This window comes from Hylobates moloch, unplaced genomic scaffold (assembly GCF_009828535.3).
Source record: "Hylobates moloch isolate HMO894 unplaced genomic scaffold, HMol_V3 SCAFFOLD_8, whole genome shotgun sequence".
Lineage (NCBI taxonomy): Eukaryota > Metazoa > Chordata > Mammalia > Primates > Hylobatidae > Hylobates > Hylobates moloch.
In genome coordinates, this window is record NW_026652283.1 from 97,715,780 (window position 1) to 97,735,940 (window position 20,161).

At 45.8% G+C, this 20,161-nt stretch overlaps 1 protein-coding gene across 1 annotated transcript in view; it reads left to right on the forward strand.

Annotated features, from left to right (window-relative positions):
• The window catches only part of OSBPL10 (oxysterol binding protein like 10), a 336,085-nt gene extending 317,409 nt beyond the window's left edge, over positions 1-18,676 (forward strand). Inside the window, exons 9-12 of the mRNA XM_032162229.2 lie at positions 8,494-8,680; positions 10,654-10,836; positions 15,276-15,429; positions 17,390-18,676. Of these exons, the coding sequence (XP_032018120.1) occupies positions 8,494-8,680; positions 10,654-10,836; positions 15,276-15,429; positions 17,390-17,434 (569 nt within the window). The 3' untranslated portion in view covers positions 17,435-18,676. The remainder of the gene's footprint in view (positions 1-8,493; positions 8,681-10,653; positions 10,837-15,275; positions 15,430-17,389) is intronic.
• The last annotated feature ends 1,485 nt before the right edge of the window (positions 18,677-20,161 follow it).

Below are 20,161 nucleotides of genomic sequence, written 5' to 3' on the forward strand. Positions count from 1 at the left end.
AGAAGACAAGACATGTGCGTGAAGTCCTCAGTGTGATGGATGATGATTGACACTAAGAGACAAAGTAGGAAGGAGGAGAGAGAGTGAAGCTGGGGCAGGGAGGTTGCAATTTTCAGTAATGTGGACCTCAACAAGATAGAGCAGCTGAAGAAAGGCCTGAAGCAGGTTTAAGAAGGGGTCTTCTAGGCAAAAAAGAATAGCAAGTGGTAAGGCCCCAAGTTGGGAGCGAGTGGCTGGGGTGTTTTGAGGACAGCCAGGGGCCACTGTGTCTGCAGCAGAGTGAGTGGGTGGCTGGGAAGAGAGGAGATAAAGCCAGAGAGGAGAGGCCACATTTTGGGATCTGATTTTGGGGCTCTGGAACGTCTTTGCCGTTTGATCTGAGATGGGAGTCGCTGAGGGTAGACATGATTTTAGCAGCATCCCTGTGTTGGCTGAGTGAAGAATAGACTGAAGGCAGAAGTGGAGAGGGCCCAGTGCAAAGATAGAAGCAGAGAGGCAAGTTGTTTCTTATTTCTCTTCTTCCCTCCTACACACACACAGACGCACACACACACACGCGCGCACACACACACACACACACACACACTTTGAATCTGATTAGTCAGAGTAAGTGCTTGGTGAATAGAATGCCTTTTGTCTGGGGATTTCCCTGCACTCAGCAGAAGTGCTTGTTGCCGCTTGTCAAGGCCTGGGAAAGCTAGATTCTTAAATCGGAGTAGAGGGTCGATGCCTCCCAGTCTGTGAGCCCCTAATTCTTGCCATTAGACAAATACGTGGAAATGTTCGATAAGGTAGATTTGCAAATCCATTTTTAGCGATTTAGGGAATTCTTCACAGAAACGCAATCTCTCCCTTCAGGATCCTTCCTTCTCTACCAAATAGTAGTCACTGTTCCCCTGTCCCCGACCACCAGCGGTGGGCTCCGACAAGGAGGTGGGTGTGCAATGGTGTCACGTGTGTGATTGTTTTAAAGCTGGTTATTCTCCCTTCCCCACACAATGTGTTCATCTTTCTCTTCTTCCCTCTACACAGCATGTTCATCATCATCTTCTTCCCTCTGCTTCCCTGCACCCTCATCCTTCCTGTCTCCCTCTGGTGTCTCTAGCCCTTTCATTTAAGCCACACCATCAACGGGGCACCCCTCGGCCCAGCACCGCACGTGGCCTCCTTTCATTGCCTCTGCAGCTGAACTTGAGAGACTGATGAGGTCCTTTTAGCCCTCTGTCCCCTGAACTAACCAACATCTTTGCTCTGTCTTATTTTGGCCATTGGAGTCCGTGTCTCCACAGGGTAGGCCTGTGAGGTCTCAGGATCATAGCTCCTCTGTTTCTCATAGGCAGCAGGTGGAGGCTGGAGCCCTTGATTCACTTTACCCAGCCCAGGACCACAGTGTCGTGGCTGAGAAGCCGTGGAACACCCTCTCCTGAGGCCCTCAGATGCAGCCTGCAGATGAAGCAGAATTAGAATTTGTTGCTCTCACTTTTTCTAACTGCTTGAAAATTCCACTCAGAACTTCTCAATAGCAGGCTGAGTTCAGAAAGAAGATTCTGGAGAGAGACTGTGAAAGGCCTCTCCTGGACATGGCCCTTCCTGGCCACTCACCTGATGTTTTCCTGCTGTGGGTGGGTCTGGGCATGGCCGGGGGACCCTTGGCTCATTCTTGTGAGGCCTTGAGTTTGCCTAAGTCCTTTCAGTAGCCACGTCCCCTTATCTTTCGTATTAATTAAAATGTGTCCTCTGTAACGCAGGATCTGATTTTTCACACAAACTATTTCTAAGAATCTCCAAACTTCAAAGCAGAAGGTTCTGGCTCCCACACTCAGAGCTCCTTTGATTGGGGGAAGGCAGGAGGTTGGATAATTTCCCTTCCCTCGCATATTTCCTGCACATTCCATGAATTTGTTGATTGGGTGTAAATAATGCTTTTTCCATCTCCTTATTATGAAAGTGAGATCTTACATGGGTCCACTTGGAATTGTGAACGTAAATACGCGGGCTTATCTCTTAAATCATGGCCTTCAGGCTGTGGCATATTTGACTGTAATGAAATGCTATTATGAAGTGCTTCATTATGCCCTGAATTCACTCACGTTGACCCCAGAGACTGCACCCCTTTGTCCCACCCTCTCATTTCTGTTGCTGACAGTGAGAGCCGACACTGTTCAGTCAACCTAACACCTCTTCCATGGGAAAGTGTGGGCTGCTCACCCCTCCCAACCTCGCACCGCTGTGGAGCTGAGGGGCGTTCAGCTGCTCTTTGCAGCCCACTTCCCTCAAAATGCCTGAATCAGTGCCTGGTAAATGGTGCAGGCTCTTAATTGAGTCTGTGGGGAAAAACAGTTCTAATGAGAGGAAGCGACATGATTGCCACTGGGCTTGTGAGTGCCGATGCTGCCGGGTCTGCAAACACACTTCCCAGAGTTCCTTCTGTGACTCTGCTTTCCAGGATGAATGTCCCAGCTGAATATTTTGGTTCCTCAGATTGAGATTGGGCACAAAATTATTTTAAGTTTATCAGTTTGAAAATCCTAATGCTTTGCCTTTATGTTTATTGGTGAATCAATTTGTGGAATTTCAAATGAAGATCTCCCAGGCTGAGGACTAACCGTGCATGGAAAGATTGATTATTTGATGTTTTTTTTTTTTTTAGCTTCTCTTAGCTGTTAGGCCAAATGAAGAAGTAACTTATATTTGTGATCCTATTTGTAAGTCTAATTTTAATGTAAGTCTTTTATTCATATTAAGGAGAGATTTTTTTTTAAATGCAACCCTGAAAAAAAAGAGTATGTACTAAGAAGGCATAATTGCAGGTGATTTGATGAATGAACACACATTTATGGATTTTCAGAAAAAAGCCAAAGGCATGTGGTCTTGCCAGTGCCTTCAAATCAGTTTAGCTCTGAGGCTCACTGACTTCCCCCAGGACTTGGGGGAAATTTTACCTTGATTTGGAAGAGATTTTTCTGAAGACAAATGGGAGGAGGATGCTATCTCTTATGCAGTATTACATTAGAGAAAGTCTGCCCTGTGTCTCTTCCATCCCTCACAGGTATAGCCCATTGGAAGACGTTGTAGTTTCCTCCTTTTTTTTTTTTTTTTCTTTGAGATGGAGTCTCGCTCTGTCACCCACGCTGGAGTGCGGTGGGTGGCATGATCTCGGCTCACTGCAAGCTCCGCCTCCGAGGTTCACGCCATTCTCCTGCCTCAGCCTCCCGAGTGGCTGGGACTACAGGCACCCGCCACCACGCCCAGCTAATTTTTTGAATTTTTAGTAGAGATGGGGTTTCACCACGTTAGCCAGGATGGTCTCGATCTCCTGACCTCGTGATCTGCCCGCCTCAGCCTCCCAAAGTGCTGGGATTACAGGCGTGAGCCACCGTGCCCGGCCCTGTAGTTTCCTCTTTATTGCCAGGTGGTGATACCCATCGAGAGGCTGCTTTAAAGAATGAGGAGTAATTAAGACATAAAACCTTCAGGATTTTGGCAGTGTGCCATGCTGCAGTGCTGTTAGCTGAGTTTAGAATCGCCTTCTCTATCTTTACCACAGCCGTGGGAGATACAGATACCATTATCTCTGCATCACAGATGAGGAAACTGAGGCACAGAGAAGTTAAGATTGCCAGGCTGGTGAGTGACGGAGGACTTGGAATGATCCTCTAAGATTTCATCCAGGTCTTAAAAAAGTTGTGGCGTATTCTCCACGAAAAAACATGGTGAAGAAAATCTCAGCTGTACAATCCTACCTTACTACAAAGTTCATATTTATGAATGAGACTAGGAATGCCAGCCAGCTGAGTTTGTGGCTGTTGTGTGTTTCCAGTCTGTAGAGGTTTCCTGCTAGACATGCGAGTGGTGGGAGTCCCCAAGGTATCCCGATTAAGGACCTGAAGGGTGAACCACAAAATAGGAACGCAGTAGACATTAGGGGTGAGGTTATGGTGCCAGGGAGACATATTGCTCGCCTGGAAGGATTTTACTACCAAGTAGAGATGCTCCTTGGCTTATGATGGGGTTATGTCCCAATAAGCCCATCCGAAGGTGAAAATATCCTAAGATGAAACTACATTTAATATACCTAGCCTAGCAACATACTCGCTTAGCCCAGCCTATCTGAAACATGCTCAGAACCCTTACATGAGCCTGCTGTTGGGCAGAATCATCCGGCAGCACAGTACACTCGAGAGGATGGGTTGTGTCCTAGTCCATTTGCGTTGCTATAAAGGAATATCTGAGAGAAAACAGGTTTGACTCACAGTTCAGCAGGCTGTACAAAAAGCATGTCACTAGCATCTGCTTCTGACGAGGGCCTCAGGCTACATCCACTCGTGGTGGAAGAGGAAGGGGAACCCCTGTGTGGGGGTCACATGGCAAGAGCAGAAGCAAGGTGGGGGAGGTGCTAGGCAGTTTTCCATCTATGTCTGTCTGTCTGTCTGTCTGTCTGTCTGTCTATCTATCTATCATCTATTATCTGTCTATCTATATCTATCTGTCTGTCTGTCTGTCTGTCTGTCTGTCTGTCTGTCTATCTATCTATCTATCTATCTATCTATCTATCTATCTAATCTATCTGAGACAGGGTCTCACTCTGTTGTCCAGGCTGGAGTGCAGTGATGTGACCACAGCTCACTGTAGCCTCGACCTCTCGGGCTCAAGCGATCCTCCTATCTTAACCTCCCAAGTAGCTGGGACTACAGGTGCTCACCACCATGCCCAGCTAATTTTTTTTAAAATTTTTTTATAGAAATGAGGCTTTGTCATGTTGCCCAGGCTGGTCTCAAACTCCTGGGCTCAAGCCATCCTCCCACTTCCACCTCCCAAAGTGCTGGGATTACAGGAGTGAGCCACTGCACAGGCCTAGCCTCTTTTTGACAACTAGCTCTCAGGGGAGCTCTTGCAAAAACTACTAATGCGAGCACTCACTCATTACTGCTAGGATGGCCATAAGTCATTAATGAGAGATCCCTCCCCATGAACGTAAACACCTCTCACTAGGCCCCACCTCCAACATTGGGGATCAAATTTCAACATGAGTTTTGGAGGGGGTCAAATATCCAACCTATATAGGAGTTTGTTTACAGTGACTTTGGGAGGCAGAGGCAGGAGGATCACTTGAGCCCAAGAGTTTAAGACCAGCTTGGGAACATAGGGAGACCTCGTCTCTATAAATAATTTTTTTTTCAATTAGTTGGGTATGATGGTGCATGCTTGTAGTCCTAGCTACTCAGGAGGATTGCTTGAGTCCAGGAGGTCAAGGCTGCAGTGAGCCATGATCGCGCCACTGCACTTCAGCCTGAGTGACTGAGTGGCACCCTGTCTCCAAAAAAGGAAAAGAGCCTCCCTGCTGCTGCCCGGCATTACATGAGAGTGTCATCCCATATATCACTAGATTCAGAAAAGACCAAAATTCAAAGCATGTTTTCTATTGAACACTTACTGCTTTGGCACCATTGTAAAGTCAAAACATTGTAAGTTGAACCATAGTAAGTTGGGGGCTATCTGTAGCCCATTAGTGCTGTCGGGAGGGTGGCAGTGGACCGTCTCCTCTGGGACCTTGAAGGCATGGTGAATGGTAGCCTTCTCTTCAGGGTCCAGGGGCCTCTCTCAGCTGCCACAGTCTCCAAGTCTGTGAGGATACAGCTGGCACCCAAGGAATTGGGGTCTTGGGAGGTAAAACTTGAGTAGAGAGGGATATTTGAGGTGACCTCTCTCTCTTCCACTTTCCCTGGCTGTTGGTCAAGAATAACCAAGTGTTGATCTGTGTTTGACATTGGCTGCAATTTTCCACCTGTTTTGGGCTGTCTTCTGAATCCAATTCAGAGAAGTCAGGTATAAAGATAGGCTTTGAACAAAAAAGTGTCAGACTTGGCCATTCTTCTCCAAGGGTCCTGATCAGAAACTATCAGGATTGAAACACCGATGTCTAATTCTCCTCAGAACACAACACTCCTCCCTTAACTGCTTGGATAGGACAAGGCCTCCAGGGTCATCTGGGATGCTCTTCTCTCTGAAATGCAGAAGGAAGAATGAATGACAGAGTGAGAGCAAGAGGTGGCCTGGGGCTTTACTTTTAGCAAGATGAGTTTAGTCAAGAGAGTTCCAGCAAGTTGGAGTGGAGAAGAGGGGAGAAGGCCCATCTCTTCTGATATGCAGTGTATTTGGTGTAGTGGACTTATGCTATTTGTGGATTTGCATTAAATGTACTCAATTATGTTCCCAGCCAGAGAGAGATAGGATGTAAATGCTGCTGTGATACCTGCCCTCCAGTCCAGCCCACATGATCTGCTTCTCCTGGGTGTCTCAGTGCCTGCATGTATCCATGTGTCTGAGGACCTCTCCACACTGGGAGGGATTGAGGCCCCTAAACACATACTAGCATGTCAACTTGGGTTTTCAGAACCAGCCAAGTATTTCATGGGTTGGGAAAACTGACTTTAATGGATTTAACTAAGAGCTGAGAGTGATGTTGTTGGTTCGGACAAGGCTAGTGTGTCCTAAATACTGTAGTGCATGGGCAATTAGAGGAATTCTCCACAGTAAATTGAACTATAGTTGAACACATCTTAGTATTGACTTTAGAAACTAACAGCAACCATGACTCCTTTGTACAAATTTTTTTTTTTTTTTTTTGAGACGGAGTCTCGCTCTGTCACCCAGGCTGGAGTGCAGTGGCCCGATCTCGGCTCACTGCAAGCTCCGCCTCCCGGGTTCACGCCATTCTCCTGCCTCAGCCTCTCCTAGTAGCTGGGACTACAGGTGCCCGCCACCACGCCTGGCTAATTTTTTGTATTTTTAGTAGAGACGGGGTTTCACCGTGGTCTCGATCTCCTGACCTCGTGATCCGCCTGCCTCGGCCTCCCAAAGTGCTAGGATTACAAGCGTGAGCCACCGCGCCCGGCCCCTTTGTACAAATTAACCCCATCTCTCCTCAGACTCCCCTGGCAAGCTCATCTATACTAAAAGAAACTTGCCCTCCCTCCCTCCCCACTCCCCCTCCTTCCCTCTCCCTCTCCCCCCCCCCCCGCCTCTTCCCTCCCCCCCTCCCCCCCTCCCCCCCCCTCCCCCCCCCCCCTCTTCCTCTCTCTCTCTCTTCCTCCCTCCCGCCCCCCTCTCCCCCCTCCCCCCCGCAAATTCTAGCGCTAAGTGATTTAGATGCGTATGTAGCCTAAGAGGGGAGTATTAAACAGCTGAATTACTTAACCTCTCTTAAAAGTTTGTTTCCTCATTCTTATTAAAACGATAATCATTGCCAAATAGGGCTGTTGTGAGCTGAAGAAGATAGTTCATGTGGAGCTCCCAGGAATGTCTGGCAGCTGGAAAGTGCTCTCATGTGGGAGCCATTGACCCCACTCTTCACTCTTTCCAGTGGAGGACTGGAAGCCCAGGAAGGTGCTGTTGCTAACCACCTCTGGTCCTCTACCCTCCTAACGCTCAGAGCACTCTTGACGAGCTCAGAGCAACCCTAGAGTGAGGCCTGGGGTGAGCTGGAGTGCAGCCGAGAATATGCATCTCTAGGGAGCCAAGTGCCAAAGTATTGGATGGGAGACTGAGAAGTGCCTTGTGAAGATGTGATCTTAAGAGAGCTGTAGTGCTGGGTCTCAGGGCCTCTGCCAGCTGTATAGGGCCTCTGTATACAACTCTATGGCAGTCCTGGGAGCTTCTGTATTTTGGGGGTAGTCTTGGGGACTTGATGAAAACTGTGGCCCTGTTCCCTAGAAAAATGAACAAAATTCTGCATTGGTTTGAGAGGAATAAGGCCTTTCCCACTTTGGGGTGTAGGTTGGAGAACCCTTTCTCTGGAAGTGCGTGGGCATTAAGTGTTATAGAGTCCCACTCTTGGCAGATGTCTTTCCCAAGGTTGCTGACAGCAGCTGTACAGCCTGATTTCTCTATTTTCATGAGAACCATTGAGGTTGTCTCTGTAGCTCTCAGGATAAAGGCAGAACTCTTCCTAGAAGTTTAAAAGACAAGGTCTGACCCCTGCTGACTTGGTCATCCTCCACACCTATACATACCATCTTTCTTCTGCATGTGGGCCCTCTTCCCAGCCTCTTCACACTTACCAGGCTCCTTCCTACCCCAGGGCCTTTGCACATGCTCTTCCCCCTGCCCGGAACACTCTTCCTTCCCCTGTTCATTTTCTTAGGGAAACCTTCCCTTACCAGGTCAGTCTCTCCTGTTGGAGGCCTCCATTGTGCTGGCCACCTTGCCCTCCTACCTTTATCACTGTTATAATTTTGTGTTCATTTGGTGACTAATGACCACCTTTCTGTTCTGCTCTCTGAGGGCAGAAAGTGGGTCTGTCTTGTTCACTGCTGTATTCTCAGTGCCTTGCACACAGTAGAGCCCACAGTGAACAAGCAGCTCACCTCTGCAGAGGTGGGAGGTGTGACATCTGTGCAGGAGGCTCTGTGGTTTCCCATCTTCATTTCTTCTGATCCCCAGTGCCCTCTTCGCGTGTTTGCATGGCTAACTCTCCCTCCTCTCTCCCTGGAGGTGTGTTGAGGCTCCTGGAACACGGGGAGGAGTACGTATTCACCCTGCCTAGTGCCTACGCCCGGTCCATTCTCACCATCCCATGGGTGGAGCTCGGAGGAAAAGTCAGCATCAACTGTGCCAAGACTGGGTACTCAGCGACAGTGATATTCCACACGAAGCCTTTCTATGGAGGGAAAGTCCACAGGTAGGAGCTGGCTGGAGAGGCTCTGGCTTTGTCTTAACACAACGCCCTGAGTTTCCTTTCACCATTAGAAGACTGAGTTTCAGTAATGGGATGAGTTGAAAATCAAGATAAAATTGTTAAGGTCTTTTCCAAAAGAGATGCCTCTTCCCTACCTTACATGGCAGTTTTTTGGAGTCCTCCCCACTCTAAACTTAAGGTTAAATCTTTGGTGTTGCATTTGCAGAGCACACGCCAGAGAATAAAAGCACTTCTGTTTGTTGGAATAAACTCTCCCTTCTGAAGCCACAGTTTGTTGCTTTGCTCTAAAGTGATTGAATCTATGAACCCAGACATAGCCAGACAGTTCCCCATTTCACATTAGTTGGCTACACTATCCTCAATTCTGTGTCATGCATCCATGAGGTCAGGATCATTTCTTTCTTTTGAAAAACTGGGGAAGCCCAAGCCTAAGTAATTGAAGAAGAGGTCTGCTCTTTGAGGAAGCACAAACTTGTTTTTATTGCTGCAGCTATAAAAAATATTCCTCTTTTAGCACAGCTCTACTGTGTAAGCAAGATATACGGTACAAACAAACTTCCATCTTTGCCCTTTTTCTTGGAAAGCATTATTCTGCATGGTATTAGTGTGAGTGTGTCAGAGTGTCACAGGGGCACGTGGACACCCTTGGGGGCAGCTGGAGCCAGCACACACCAGCTCATAAGAACTGATTTATGTGTACTTCACGTTCAGTGCTATCATGTTAGTAGCTGAAATCAGCCATGATGGGCACCACAGAAATTGGCAAATGGTACAAATCAGGTGTTTTCCCTTTTGGAGATCCAGTTGTTAAATATTTACCGGAATGCCACTAATATCTTTCCACTGTGTGCAACCCAGAAGATGCCTCATACCTGCCTGTGAGCCTCTGCATTGCTACCTAAGAACTGTGACTGTTTTTATGCTCAAGGAGAAAGCCTCCCAGTCTGTTTGAAAACTCTAAATTCAGCCTGAGCTGGGCCTTAAGGAAAAGGGGAGTTTAGATCCTACACATGGCTGCCTTGGGGCAGGCATCCCCGTTTCTGTGGTGTTCCTTCAACTGTGCAGAAAGCTCAATGGTGGAGAGGGAGCTGGGAGTCTGCTTTCACTTGGAATTCCCACAGGCAAGGCAGGTGAAAGAGAGGTCGCAAATCTCCACAAAGGTCCTTTAAAAGAGAGGTTGAAGTCATTCCTCAGAGCCACTACTGTGAGCAGGAAGGTATTGATTGAGACTGAGACTCTAGGTTTTGCTCAGCCTTCATTCAGGGGATGTGTGGATGCTGGAGTGGATGTTTCCCTCCTTTTCCAACATAAGCTCTGTTGGGATTGTGGGCAACCATGTATGACCCCATACAAAATAGGCCTGATTTAAGGATTGAAAAGCTCACCCTACACTCTTACACTCTTTTTAGGGTTAAAATGTAGCATTATTAGATGCTATTTTGGAGAAGAGAGAGTATATGCTATTTTGTTTTCCTTTTTTTAATTAATTTTTTGCATAAGTTATTGGGGTACAGGTGGTATTTGGTTACATGAGTAAGTTCTTTAGTGGTGATTTGTGAGATTTTGGTGCACCCATCATCCGAGCTATAGATACTGCACCATATTTGTAGTCTTTTATCTCTCGTCCCCTTCCCACTTATTTTGTTTTTCTTGAATTGCCTGATTTTTGTCCCAGTGATATCTGTGTTTATCGCAATTAAGAAATTAGCATTGCTGTATTACTATGAACTGATCTATAGACTTTATTCAAATATCACTATTATTTCCAGTGATGCTTTCTTTTGCTGTTCAAGGATATTAGATCATCTTTTAAGAGCTAGTCTTTGAGCAAAGCTGCAAAAGCAATCCCTCCTTCCCATTCCTGATAAAAAAAAAATTCTCTAGAGATGGGTGTACCTTTGAAGTCTCTGTTTTTATCATTTTGCAAAGTGTGCTCATTTGACTCATTAATTCAGGGTTACCGCAGAAGTGAAGCACAACCCAACCAACACCATTGTTTGTAAAGCCCATGGGGAATGGAATGGTACTTTAGAGTTCACCTACAACAATGGAGAAACCAAAGTCATCGACACAACCACACTGCCAGTGTATCCCAAGAAGATCAGACCTCTCGAGAAGCAGGGACCCATGGAGTCCAGGTGAGAACCGGGCTGTGTCTTCCTCTCCAGCTTAGTCATGCTGGGCACTTGACTCAAGGGACAGAAAAGAAAGAAGACTTTGAAGCTTAGCGACTGGAAACAGGCCAGGAATCATGTTCTCCTGGCTTCTTTAGATATTTTAATTTTCTACTGTGTGTCGCTTAGGAGCAAAACCTTTCAGCTTTCAGTTACGTCATTCTGCAGTCATGGGGTGCGGTGTGAGGACAGACTTCACTGCTTGTCCTGCAAAAGTTTGTCAGCTCTTCTGATCTGTTGCTTAATTGCAAAGGTAAATACAGAGAGTTGATAGTAATCAAAGAACTGCACAGTGAGTCAATGAGATACTATTTTTTTCTTGCCAGAGTAGCAATGTTATTAAAAAAATTAAATGCTGGGAAAGGTGTAGTAAAATTGACACTCTATACCCTGTCCTTCTAGTAGGAGTGTGTGCAGTTTAGCTGCATGGATCAGTAGCTTTCAATTCATGAATCCATTTTAATCTCACATTCTACTTCTAAGAATCTGTTCTCAGGGCAAACTCTTAAATTCAGAAAAAATTTAAACAACATAAAATGTTTATTTTTTTAAAGAAAACTAAGCAACAAAAGAAAGAAATCACCTGTCTAATATTTGGAAAATGGTTAAGTAAATTACGAAGTATCCATTCAATTTGTATATCTATTCTGTGGCTATGGTATGAATATAATGCAGCCACTTAATGTGATGTTTATGCAGGCACAGAAGCAGAATCTCCTTGGAATATGCCAGTTTTATTTTTTAATGTAGGACATCAGCAAACTATGGCCTGTGGGCCAAATCCAACCTGAGGCTGATTTTGTAAATAAAGTTTTATTGGAACACAGCCATGATTCGTTTACATATGGCTTATGGCTGCCTTCCTGCTACCAATGGCTGAGTTAGGTAGTTGCAACCAAGACCATACGGACTGCAAAACCTAAAATGTTTACTTTCTGGCCCTTTACAGAAAATGTTTGCCAACTGCTGCTCTAATCTAAGAGCATACACTCTTTAGAAATACGATGCAGGGTTAAAATGCGATTACAGATGATTTTGTGAAAGCTTTACTATTACTACAAGAGTTTGTAACAAACAGAAACAGTTCTTATAAGTGGGAACAAAGCAGGGACACCACAGTATGCATAGATAATACATTATATTAATAACTGGGTTTAATGGAAACAGCTTCAGTATCCCTGGAACCTTTGCTTTGCTGTAGAATTAGTACACTCCTGCTTGTTAATCAGTTTATTTGAGAACAGTGAGCATAACCTTTCTCTGTGTCTAACTGGAGAGCTTGGACTCTTACCAGTTGTCTTTTTCAGTACATCCTGTTGGGCAGCAGTAGCAGGACAAGGGGAAGACTGTGATAAGGAAAGAAATCCATCCCCTTGCCCACACTGCCTCTGATGAAGCATTCCCAGAATGGGGAAACCTGTGGTTCATATCATGACATGACTGTTGTTTCTGATCCAGCTATTGAGAACAAAACTATGATCACCTGCTACTTTTCTTTCAAGGATATCAGAGTAGTTTAGCTACTCCTTATTAAGACTCTTTGTTGCTTGTTAGCCTATGGGAACTCAGAATTCAGCTTAGAGCAGGGATGGAGTCTGGTGCCAGAGTAAGAGAGAAGGTGCTACCTCTTTTTGTCTGTTTATGTGGATTTTACTGAAATAGGGAACAAGCTACAGTAGCCCCCTTTATCTGTGATTTTGCTTTCTTTAGTTTCTGTTACCTGCAGTCAGCCACCACCTGAAAATATTACAGTATTTTCAGAGACAGAATACATTCACATAACTTTTATTATGGTATATTGTTATAATTGTCCTATTTTATTAATCTCTTACTATGCCTAATTTATAAATTAAATGACATCATAAGTATGTATGTATAGGAAGAAACATAGTATATACAGGTTTGGTACTATCTGTGGCTTTGGGCATCTGCTGGGGGGTCTCCAAATGCATCCTCCATGGGTAAAGGGGGACTGCTCTATAGGGATACTGAGCCCACCCATCGTTGTTCTCTGCAGAGGAAACAGCCTTGAGGAGTGGAGTGGCTGGTTCAAGTCTCCTTGGCTGCTCAGAGCACCTGTGTTCACTCTCCTAGCCAGGTGTGCTAGGCCTTCCCTGCAGAGGCAAAGGAGGGACCATCAGCATGGCTAGGTTAGACAACAGCAGTTAGAACAGTTGTCTTAGCTCTCACAGTGGTGCCAGCCCTTGGTGAGGCCTCCAGTCCCCAACTAGAATTCCTGGAAGGGAACTCCAGTCCCATTAGTGGTAGAATGAAGATAATTCTGTGGTCTTCGGTCTTCCCATACCTGTAAGTCTGCTCACAAGGCCCAGAGCTTGGTCTGAGCAGAAACCCTGCCTTGGCCAGAGCCCTCAGGGGCCCAGTGACTTAAGGCAGAGCCAGCACCCAGAGACGCCAGTCCTGCCCTGCCTCAGCCACTTGCTCGACGTCTGCCATGTTGCCCTCCCCTCCTCAGAGCAAGCTCACCTCAGCTTCCTTTGGCTTTTCTTACTGAATTGCTGCCATCCCTCCCCACCCTGGAGACTCCTTTTTCTTTCAGCATGGTGTTCAGAGCCTCCTCCACTCCATTCTCCTCCCCACTCTCAGGTGACTCTCCTGGTTGGGTCCCTATTCATCTTGGGCAGAGATCTTTGTCTGTGGTTCCGGTCCCATCACCCTGTCTCTGGTTTTGGGCTCTCTGCCCTCTACACTTGGGGCCACTGCCTTAAGATGGGACTTATCATGGGAGGTTCTGCCCTTGAGAGGACCCTCTGACCCCAGCTGTCCTGGTGCCCAGCCCCACCCTCAGAGTAAGGTGTGTGTTGAAAGTGTGTGATGAGAATTACTGTGTTTTCACCCAACACCCACCCCTCATTTTCTTCCCTCACCCAGCCTTACTGTTTGGGCGAGTCTTTCCTCTTAAATCAGTTATGAGGGTACAGTGGAAAGAGCAGGGACTGAGAGACCAGTCGGATCTGGCTTATCTCTCAGTGCCAGCAGTTTTCTTGTGTGTGTGTGCAACTGGGGTTTCTTCTGTTGGCATCTGCACCCCCAGGAGATGCTGCTGCCTGTCCCTAGTTCACGGGCAGCCCCATCCGCCTGTCCTCAGCCTGACCATGCCAGCACTCAAGCCTTTCTGCTGCTCTGAGCTGTTGCTGGGGAAAGGGTTAAGGACACCTGCTGTAGATATGCTCCCTGGCCCAGGACCTAATAATGGGCATTCACGTGCTCCCTGGCCCAGGACCTAAAGATGGGCATTCACTTACCCCTGGGTGAAGAGGGCTCATTTTCTAGAAGCCAGGGAGGGAATCTCTACCACCTGGCATTCTGACAGTTCCTTGTCTGTGAAATCTGACCTTCTGATGCATTTAAGTGAGGAAGTGCTTGGGTGGTGATTTATCATGGGTCCTTTCCTTTCTCTCTAGAACAGAGTATGTCTGAATACAGGCTGGTCCCAAGGACATCCTGAGGAGGAAAGCTGTGTGTTAAACATAAGCCAAATACAAACTAGTGTTAAACACTAGCTACTTTCCTTTTCTCTTGTCCCACTGTCAAAGTGCTTTTTTTTCCAAGTAGTCAGCCTTGATTGATGTAAACCAACTAAGCTCCCCTTTTATTTTGCTCATTTCATGGAGTTTCCTCCTGCCATGCCAGGGTAGGAAAGTCAAGGTCATCTGAGTGTCCAAAGAGCAGCTGGGCTGAAGAGGGGTAGTGAGCCGAGCAGCCTGGCCTCACTACCTTTAGGCTGCATTCTACAATGAATGCATGAAGCAGAGAAATGGCTTTGTGTAGACACAGGGGGAGATGAGAGATCCCGCACTATAAGCATGCACACACAAATACCCACACACCACACATGCATCAGCCTCTAACCCCTAATTCCAGGTTCCCTCGTGGGAAAGCAGGTCTTGTTCTGATTTACCAGTGTGGTGTCCTTGGGCAAGTCACCTAACCTTATGTGGACCTTAAATTTTCTCCTCTGTAAAATGGAGATAAGAATCTACCATCTACAATATATCATTGGGTTGCTGTGAGGATTAAATGGGTTTATGTATGTAAAATGCTTAGAAATATGGCAAATGCCATATGTGCCTGCTACCGTTGTTTGTAGTGGTAGCAGAATGCATACTACTACTACTACTATTAGATTTGATTCCCAGAATCTCCGGGCGCTGAGAAAGGCATGCTGCCTGGTACAAGCGGAGAGTAGAAACAGCACAGAGGTGGAGCTGGGTAGCCCTGGGTTCAAATCCAGGCTCTCGGGGTCTTTGAGGTATCTGGGATGAGCTACCCCGGAGGGGGCTTGCCTGGCTGCCCGTTGCTGCTCTGGCTGCTCCTGGCAGAGTTCTGTGAGCTTGCAGCCAGCTGGCCTGGCTGATCGTTTCCTCTCCTCCACGCATCCCCAGGAACCTCTGGCGGGAGGTGACCCGATACCTACGGCTGGGGGACATTGACGCAGCCACCGAGCAGAAGCGGCACCTGGAGGAGAAGCAGCGGGTGGAGGAACGGAAGCGCGAGAACCTCCGCACACCATGGAAGCCCAAATATTTTATCCAGGAGGTAACTCTGCCACCTGTCATTGGGCCCTTGCCCAGGAGAGAACTTGTCCTGAGACGGTAGATGGGTTTTTCTTGCTGAACCCCCAAGATTGGATAAATACCAGGCAGGGGAAGGGATGGACTAGGGCAGCTCGGTTCTGTCTCCAGCTTTGGATCAGGCTTCAGGACAGGTTTTCTGCCACAATATTCATGAAACCTTCTGGGAGGGCAGAACTGAGCAAAACTGACACTTCCCCTCCAGTATCCCTATGTCAGAAAAGCATGTCAGCCTGCCTGTGAGGGATCGGGATGGGACTGCAGACTGGATACTGTTCTGTTTTTAAAAAGAAAATCATCATGGCCCCTGTTCTATCATCTTTAGTAACAAATTAGTTGAGGAGTGCCTCACAGGCCATCTCAACACCTGGGTGGGCTGGAGCCCTCACTGATGAAGAATTGCCTTTCAGAGCTTTGCCTCCTGTGGGCCACAAGGGCTAGTCCTGCAGGGGAAGGCCAGCCTGAGTCCTGTGCCTAAAATGCTGTTGCTGTCACCTGCAAATGTGACACTGGAAGCTAGAAATAATATCTGGGCAAGTGGGCAGGGCACTGTGTGCCCAGCTGAAGCCCTTATGCTCTTGAAGTTGTGGAGGGATTGGGAAGCACTCTGAGAACAGAATTGGAAATTATGAAAATGTAGGAGCCACACGTCTTAAAGCAGGCCCACAGGAACCCAGCAACATCAATGAACAGCAGGCCGGTGAGGGCTGGGGCAGATGCCACTCATCTCCCGGTGATAACAGATTGTCTAGTTGTTCATGAGAGGCCAGAAATCTAAATTTTTATGAGAGATCTCCTATTTGCATGGTCAAAGATTTAAAACAATTTAAATACCAGTAGCCAATCCAAATGTATCTGTGGGCTTTCTTTAGCCCAGGTGCTGGTAACCCCTGACTTCTGCTACAAAGAGGGATTATTCTGTCTATATACAAGGCTGAGAAGTGAGTTAGGGCAACATAGTAGGTAACTGGGGCGGATTCATTGTTAAGAGCAGGAAGCCACCACTGTTCTCCCCAGAGTCAGGCTGTGGACTGAAGGAGATTTCAAGGTTGGATTCTGGTTCAGACAGGAAAGCTGCCTGGAGAAGACTTTGCCTTTATGGGTCACTGAGTGGGGACCCTGTGTGGGAGCCCTGCCCAGGGGAGGTAAAACCTTGAAAGATCCTTCTGTGAGGTGGATCCCTTTTCTCCTGAGAGAGCTAGTAGCTTGAGAGAGCTAGTTTGTCTGGCTTCTGTGGAAGGTTGTGCATTAAACAGCAACAACGGAAAAAACATTTACAGTTCTTCCTGAGTTTAAGAAAAGCCAGTATGCCCATAACAGAAGGGCTGGGGACATGTAAGGAGTAACAGTCATCTGAACACCAGCACAGTTATTCAGTATAGCGCCTTCTAGTCATAACTAGGTGGTATTAATACCATTTTAATTCTTGCCTTTTTCTCACTTGATATTTGATTGATGGTGTTTCTTGTGTGTGCTGATTTGTTTGTGACTACTGCCTGCTGGAGAGAGCCTTTGTTGGGTGTTCCCCTGTGGGCTGGAAGTCACTGGTATGCACACCCTTGCCTTTTCTTTCCCCTGGCCATTCATCTAGCTATTCTCCTTTTCTCTTGTCCCACTGTCAAAGTGCCTTTTTTTTTTTTTTTTTTTTTGGCCAAGTTATCAGTCTGGATGGAAGCCAACCAAGCTCCCCTTTTATTTTGCTCATTTCTTGGGGTTTCCTCCTGCCATGCCAGGGTAGGAAGGTCAAGGTCATCTAGATCTCCAAAGAACAGCTGGGCTGAGGAGGGGTACTGAGGCCAGCAGCCTGGCCTGCGTGTGAGGTATTAAGACAGGGCAGACACACAGACTGGCTGCGGTTATCCTTGCTTCTCCTTTTCCCTGTTGAGAGGTCTCCATGTAATAATGCCTCCTTTCTTCTCTTGCAGGGCGATGGCTGGGTATACTTCAATCCTCTCTGGAAAGCACACTGATGGGGTGGAGGTGCAGAGCTTTCCAGTATAGCCCTGTTTTTGTAGGAATATTAAAGTAGTAGAGTATCAGGGTTTTGTTGGCATTCACTGAGACCTTGTATTAACATCCAAGAAATGATGAGAGAGAGGGAAATTATATACTATGAAAAGTGCACCCCCACACTCTGCTAGAGGAATGAATTTATTCAAGAGCCATTTGGGCACGTGTGTGTACACACCGTATACGTTCACACACATGCACTATGTAAACATCTGCGTATGATTACACATTTAAATACTGCACTCACCAAGGTTAAAGTGGGTAATCATAAGCTCCTTTTTATCAATGAAGTTTAAAGTTTTCTATTTTTCACTTTGCCAAAAATGTTTTACACTCACAAAGATACTCTCACTTAGTCAACTCCTGTCAAAATGAAGGTGAACTGGCATGGCCCGATCACTGTCCATCAGGGAGAAAGTGGCTCATTCCTGGTAGAAGTATGGGTGGCTATCATTTCAAAATTATTGTGATTCTCACCTCCCTCCCCACCTCAGTGTTTTGTCTGTCCGCGCCCAAGAAAGATAAGCAACTATTTCCTGCTGGATGGGGGTTGGCAGGAAGCTGTTAAATATTTATGCCAGAGCCTTGCAGGATGGAGCACCTTTGGGACAACTAAGAGCCAAGGCCCACCAAGGAGTTTTCCACCCATCTCTCATGGTCACAGCGCTAGTCATACATTTTTGAGAAGTTGCTTCTTTTACATCAGAAAACCAGTCAATCATATGGAGACTTCTTTTGTGATGAAAAAGGGCTTTAGAAGTTAAATACACGCATGCACCTGAAAACATGCACAACCACAGCCTCAATCTTGTATTTAGTTTGGGGAAAAAGAGAATGTCCTGTGGATTATTTTTCCCTCAAGTGCACCTCTCTGGTTAACCCAAACTCTGCAAGAAAGCACTGTGACTAAAACATACATAGCGCCTGCATAAATATTCCATGGTTTCAGTTAAATTTCAGTCTTTAGCCTTTACACATGAGGTCAAAGGAGTGACCAAAATACAAAGCAAGGAAAAAATGAAATACCCGGTTTTTGCTGAATGCTTAATTTATTTTTTACTGTGCCACTCCAATATTTATAAAATCCAAATAGCATGAATGCTTTTCTGTAGTAATACTAATTTTGTGCCTTTTGTCTGCTTTCTTAAGACCAGTTGTTCACACTTTGTAGATATTAGACAAATATATTTCGATTGAATACATATCTGTGTCTGTGTTTTATTTTCAGGGATTCAACAGTTCTATTAGATTGGTGGCTCTAAGTGAGCTCAACTTTTCCTGGTTAGATATTTCTAGTTATTGATATGAAGAGCAATCATATCTATCTATATGGAAAAAGTATTTAACACATTTAAAAATGTACCAGAAAATATTCATAAATGTTTATCTGGTAAGTCCATAAGCACATTTAACTCCTACCCAGTGAGTGTTGTTTCACGAGAAGAGTCACTGCCAGAAGTCATAATGGAAGCCTACCTGGGTCCACAGTCTTTAAAGCATCTGGGTGAATCAAGTATCTGGAACCATCTTATTTCTGACAGAGAAAGTGGAACAAATGCTATTTATTTATTTTGAGAAAAAGAAGAAAACTCAATGAGACTGAAAAGTAATCACTGCGTTGTTGGATTTTCCAGTCTGACTACAAAGCATAAACCATCCGGGAAGTAAAACATAGAGAGGGCTCACTTTTCTTTTGGGGCCAGGGGTACATTTAAAATTGTGAAATGTTACGTGTCAGATTTACATAAAACATATGTACAACTCCAGGAATAATTATGAATACCTTGTAGCCACTGCTTAAACAAAGAAACCTGTTTACCAGTACCTTAAAAGCCACTATTGTGCCCCTATACAATTGTATCCCTCTCCATGCCTTCCTGGAATAACCGTCCCCTTATGGGTTTTTTTTGTTGTTGTTTTAGACTATACACACTGTGTGTATTTCTAAACAGCGTGATTGGTTTTACCTATTTTTGTAAAAATTGAATCATACCATAGTTTGCTTATTTGAGCCAATATTTTCTTTCTAGTTCAATCCATGTTGCTCTCTTTGTTCATTTTCTTGCTGAGTTCATATTATGTTTTATTGTGGTAAAATATATGTAACAAAATCTACCGTTTTAACTATTTTTTTTTTTTTCCCAGATGGAGTCTCACTCTGTCACCCAGGCTGAAGTGCAATGGCACGCAATCTCTGCTCACTGCAACCTCTGCCTTCCGGGTTCAAGCAATTCTCCTGCCTCAGCCTCCCGAGTAGCTGGGATTTCACCATGTTGGCCAGGCTGGTCTCAAACTCCGGACCTCAGGTGATCCACCCACCTGAGCCTTCCAAAGTGCTGGGATTACAGGTGTGAGCCACCGTGCTCAGCCCTGCATTTTAAAAATATACTCAGAAGTGGAATTGCTATATCATATGAAAATTCTGGTTTAAGTTTTAAGGAATTGCCACGCAGTTTCTCACAGGAGCTGGCTGCCACATTTTGCACTCCCACTAGCAATGCACAAGGGATCCAATTTCTCCACATCCTCACCAATACTTGTTATTTTGTTTTTACTTTTGTTGTTTTTTTAACCCCATCCTAATGGCTGTGAAGTGCCATCTCAATGTGGTTTTGATTTATATTTCCCTAATGATTAGTGATGTTGAGCATGCGTTTTTGTGGTTTTGGCCATTTGTAAATCTTTGG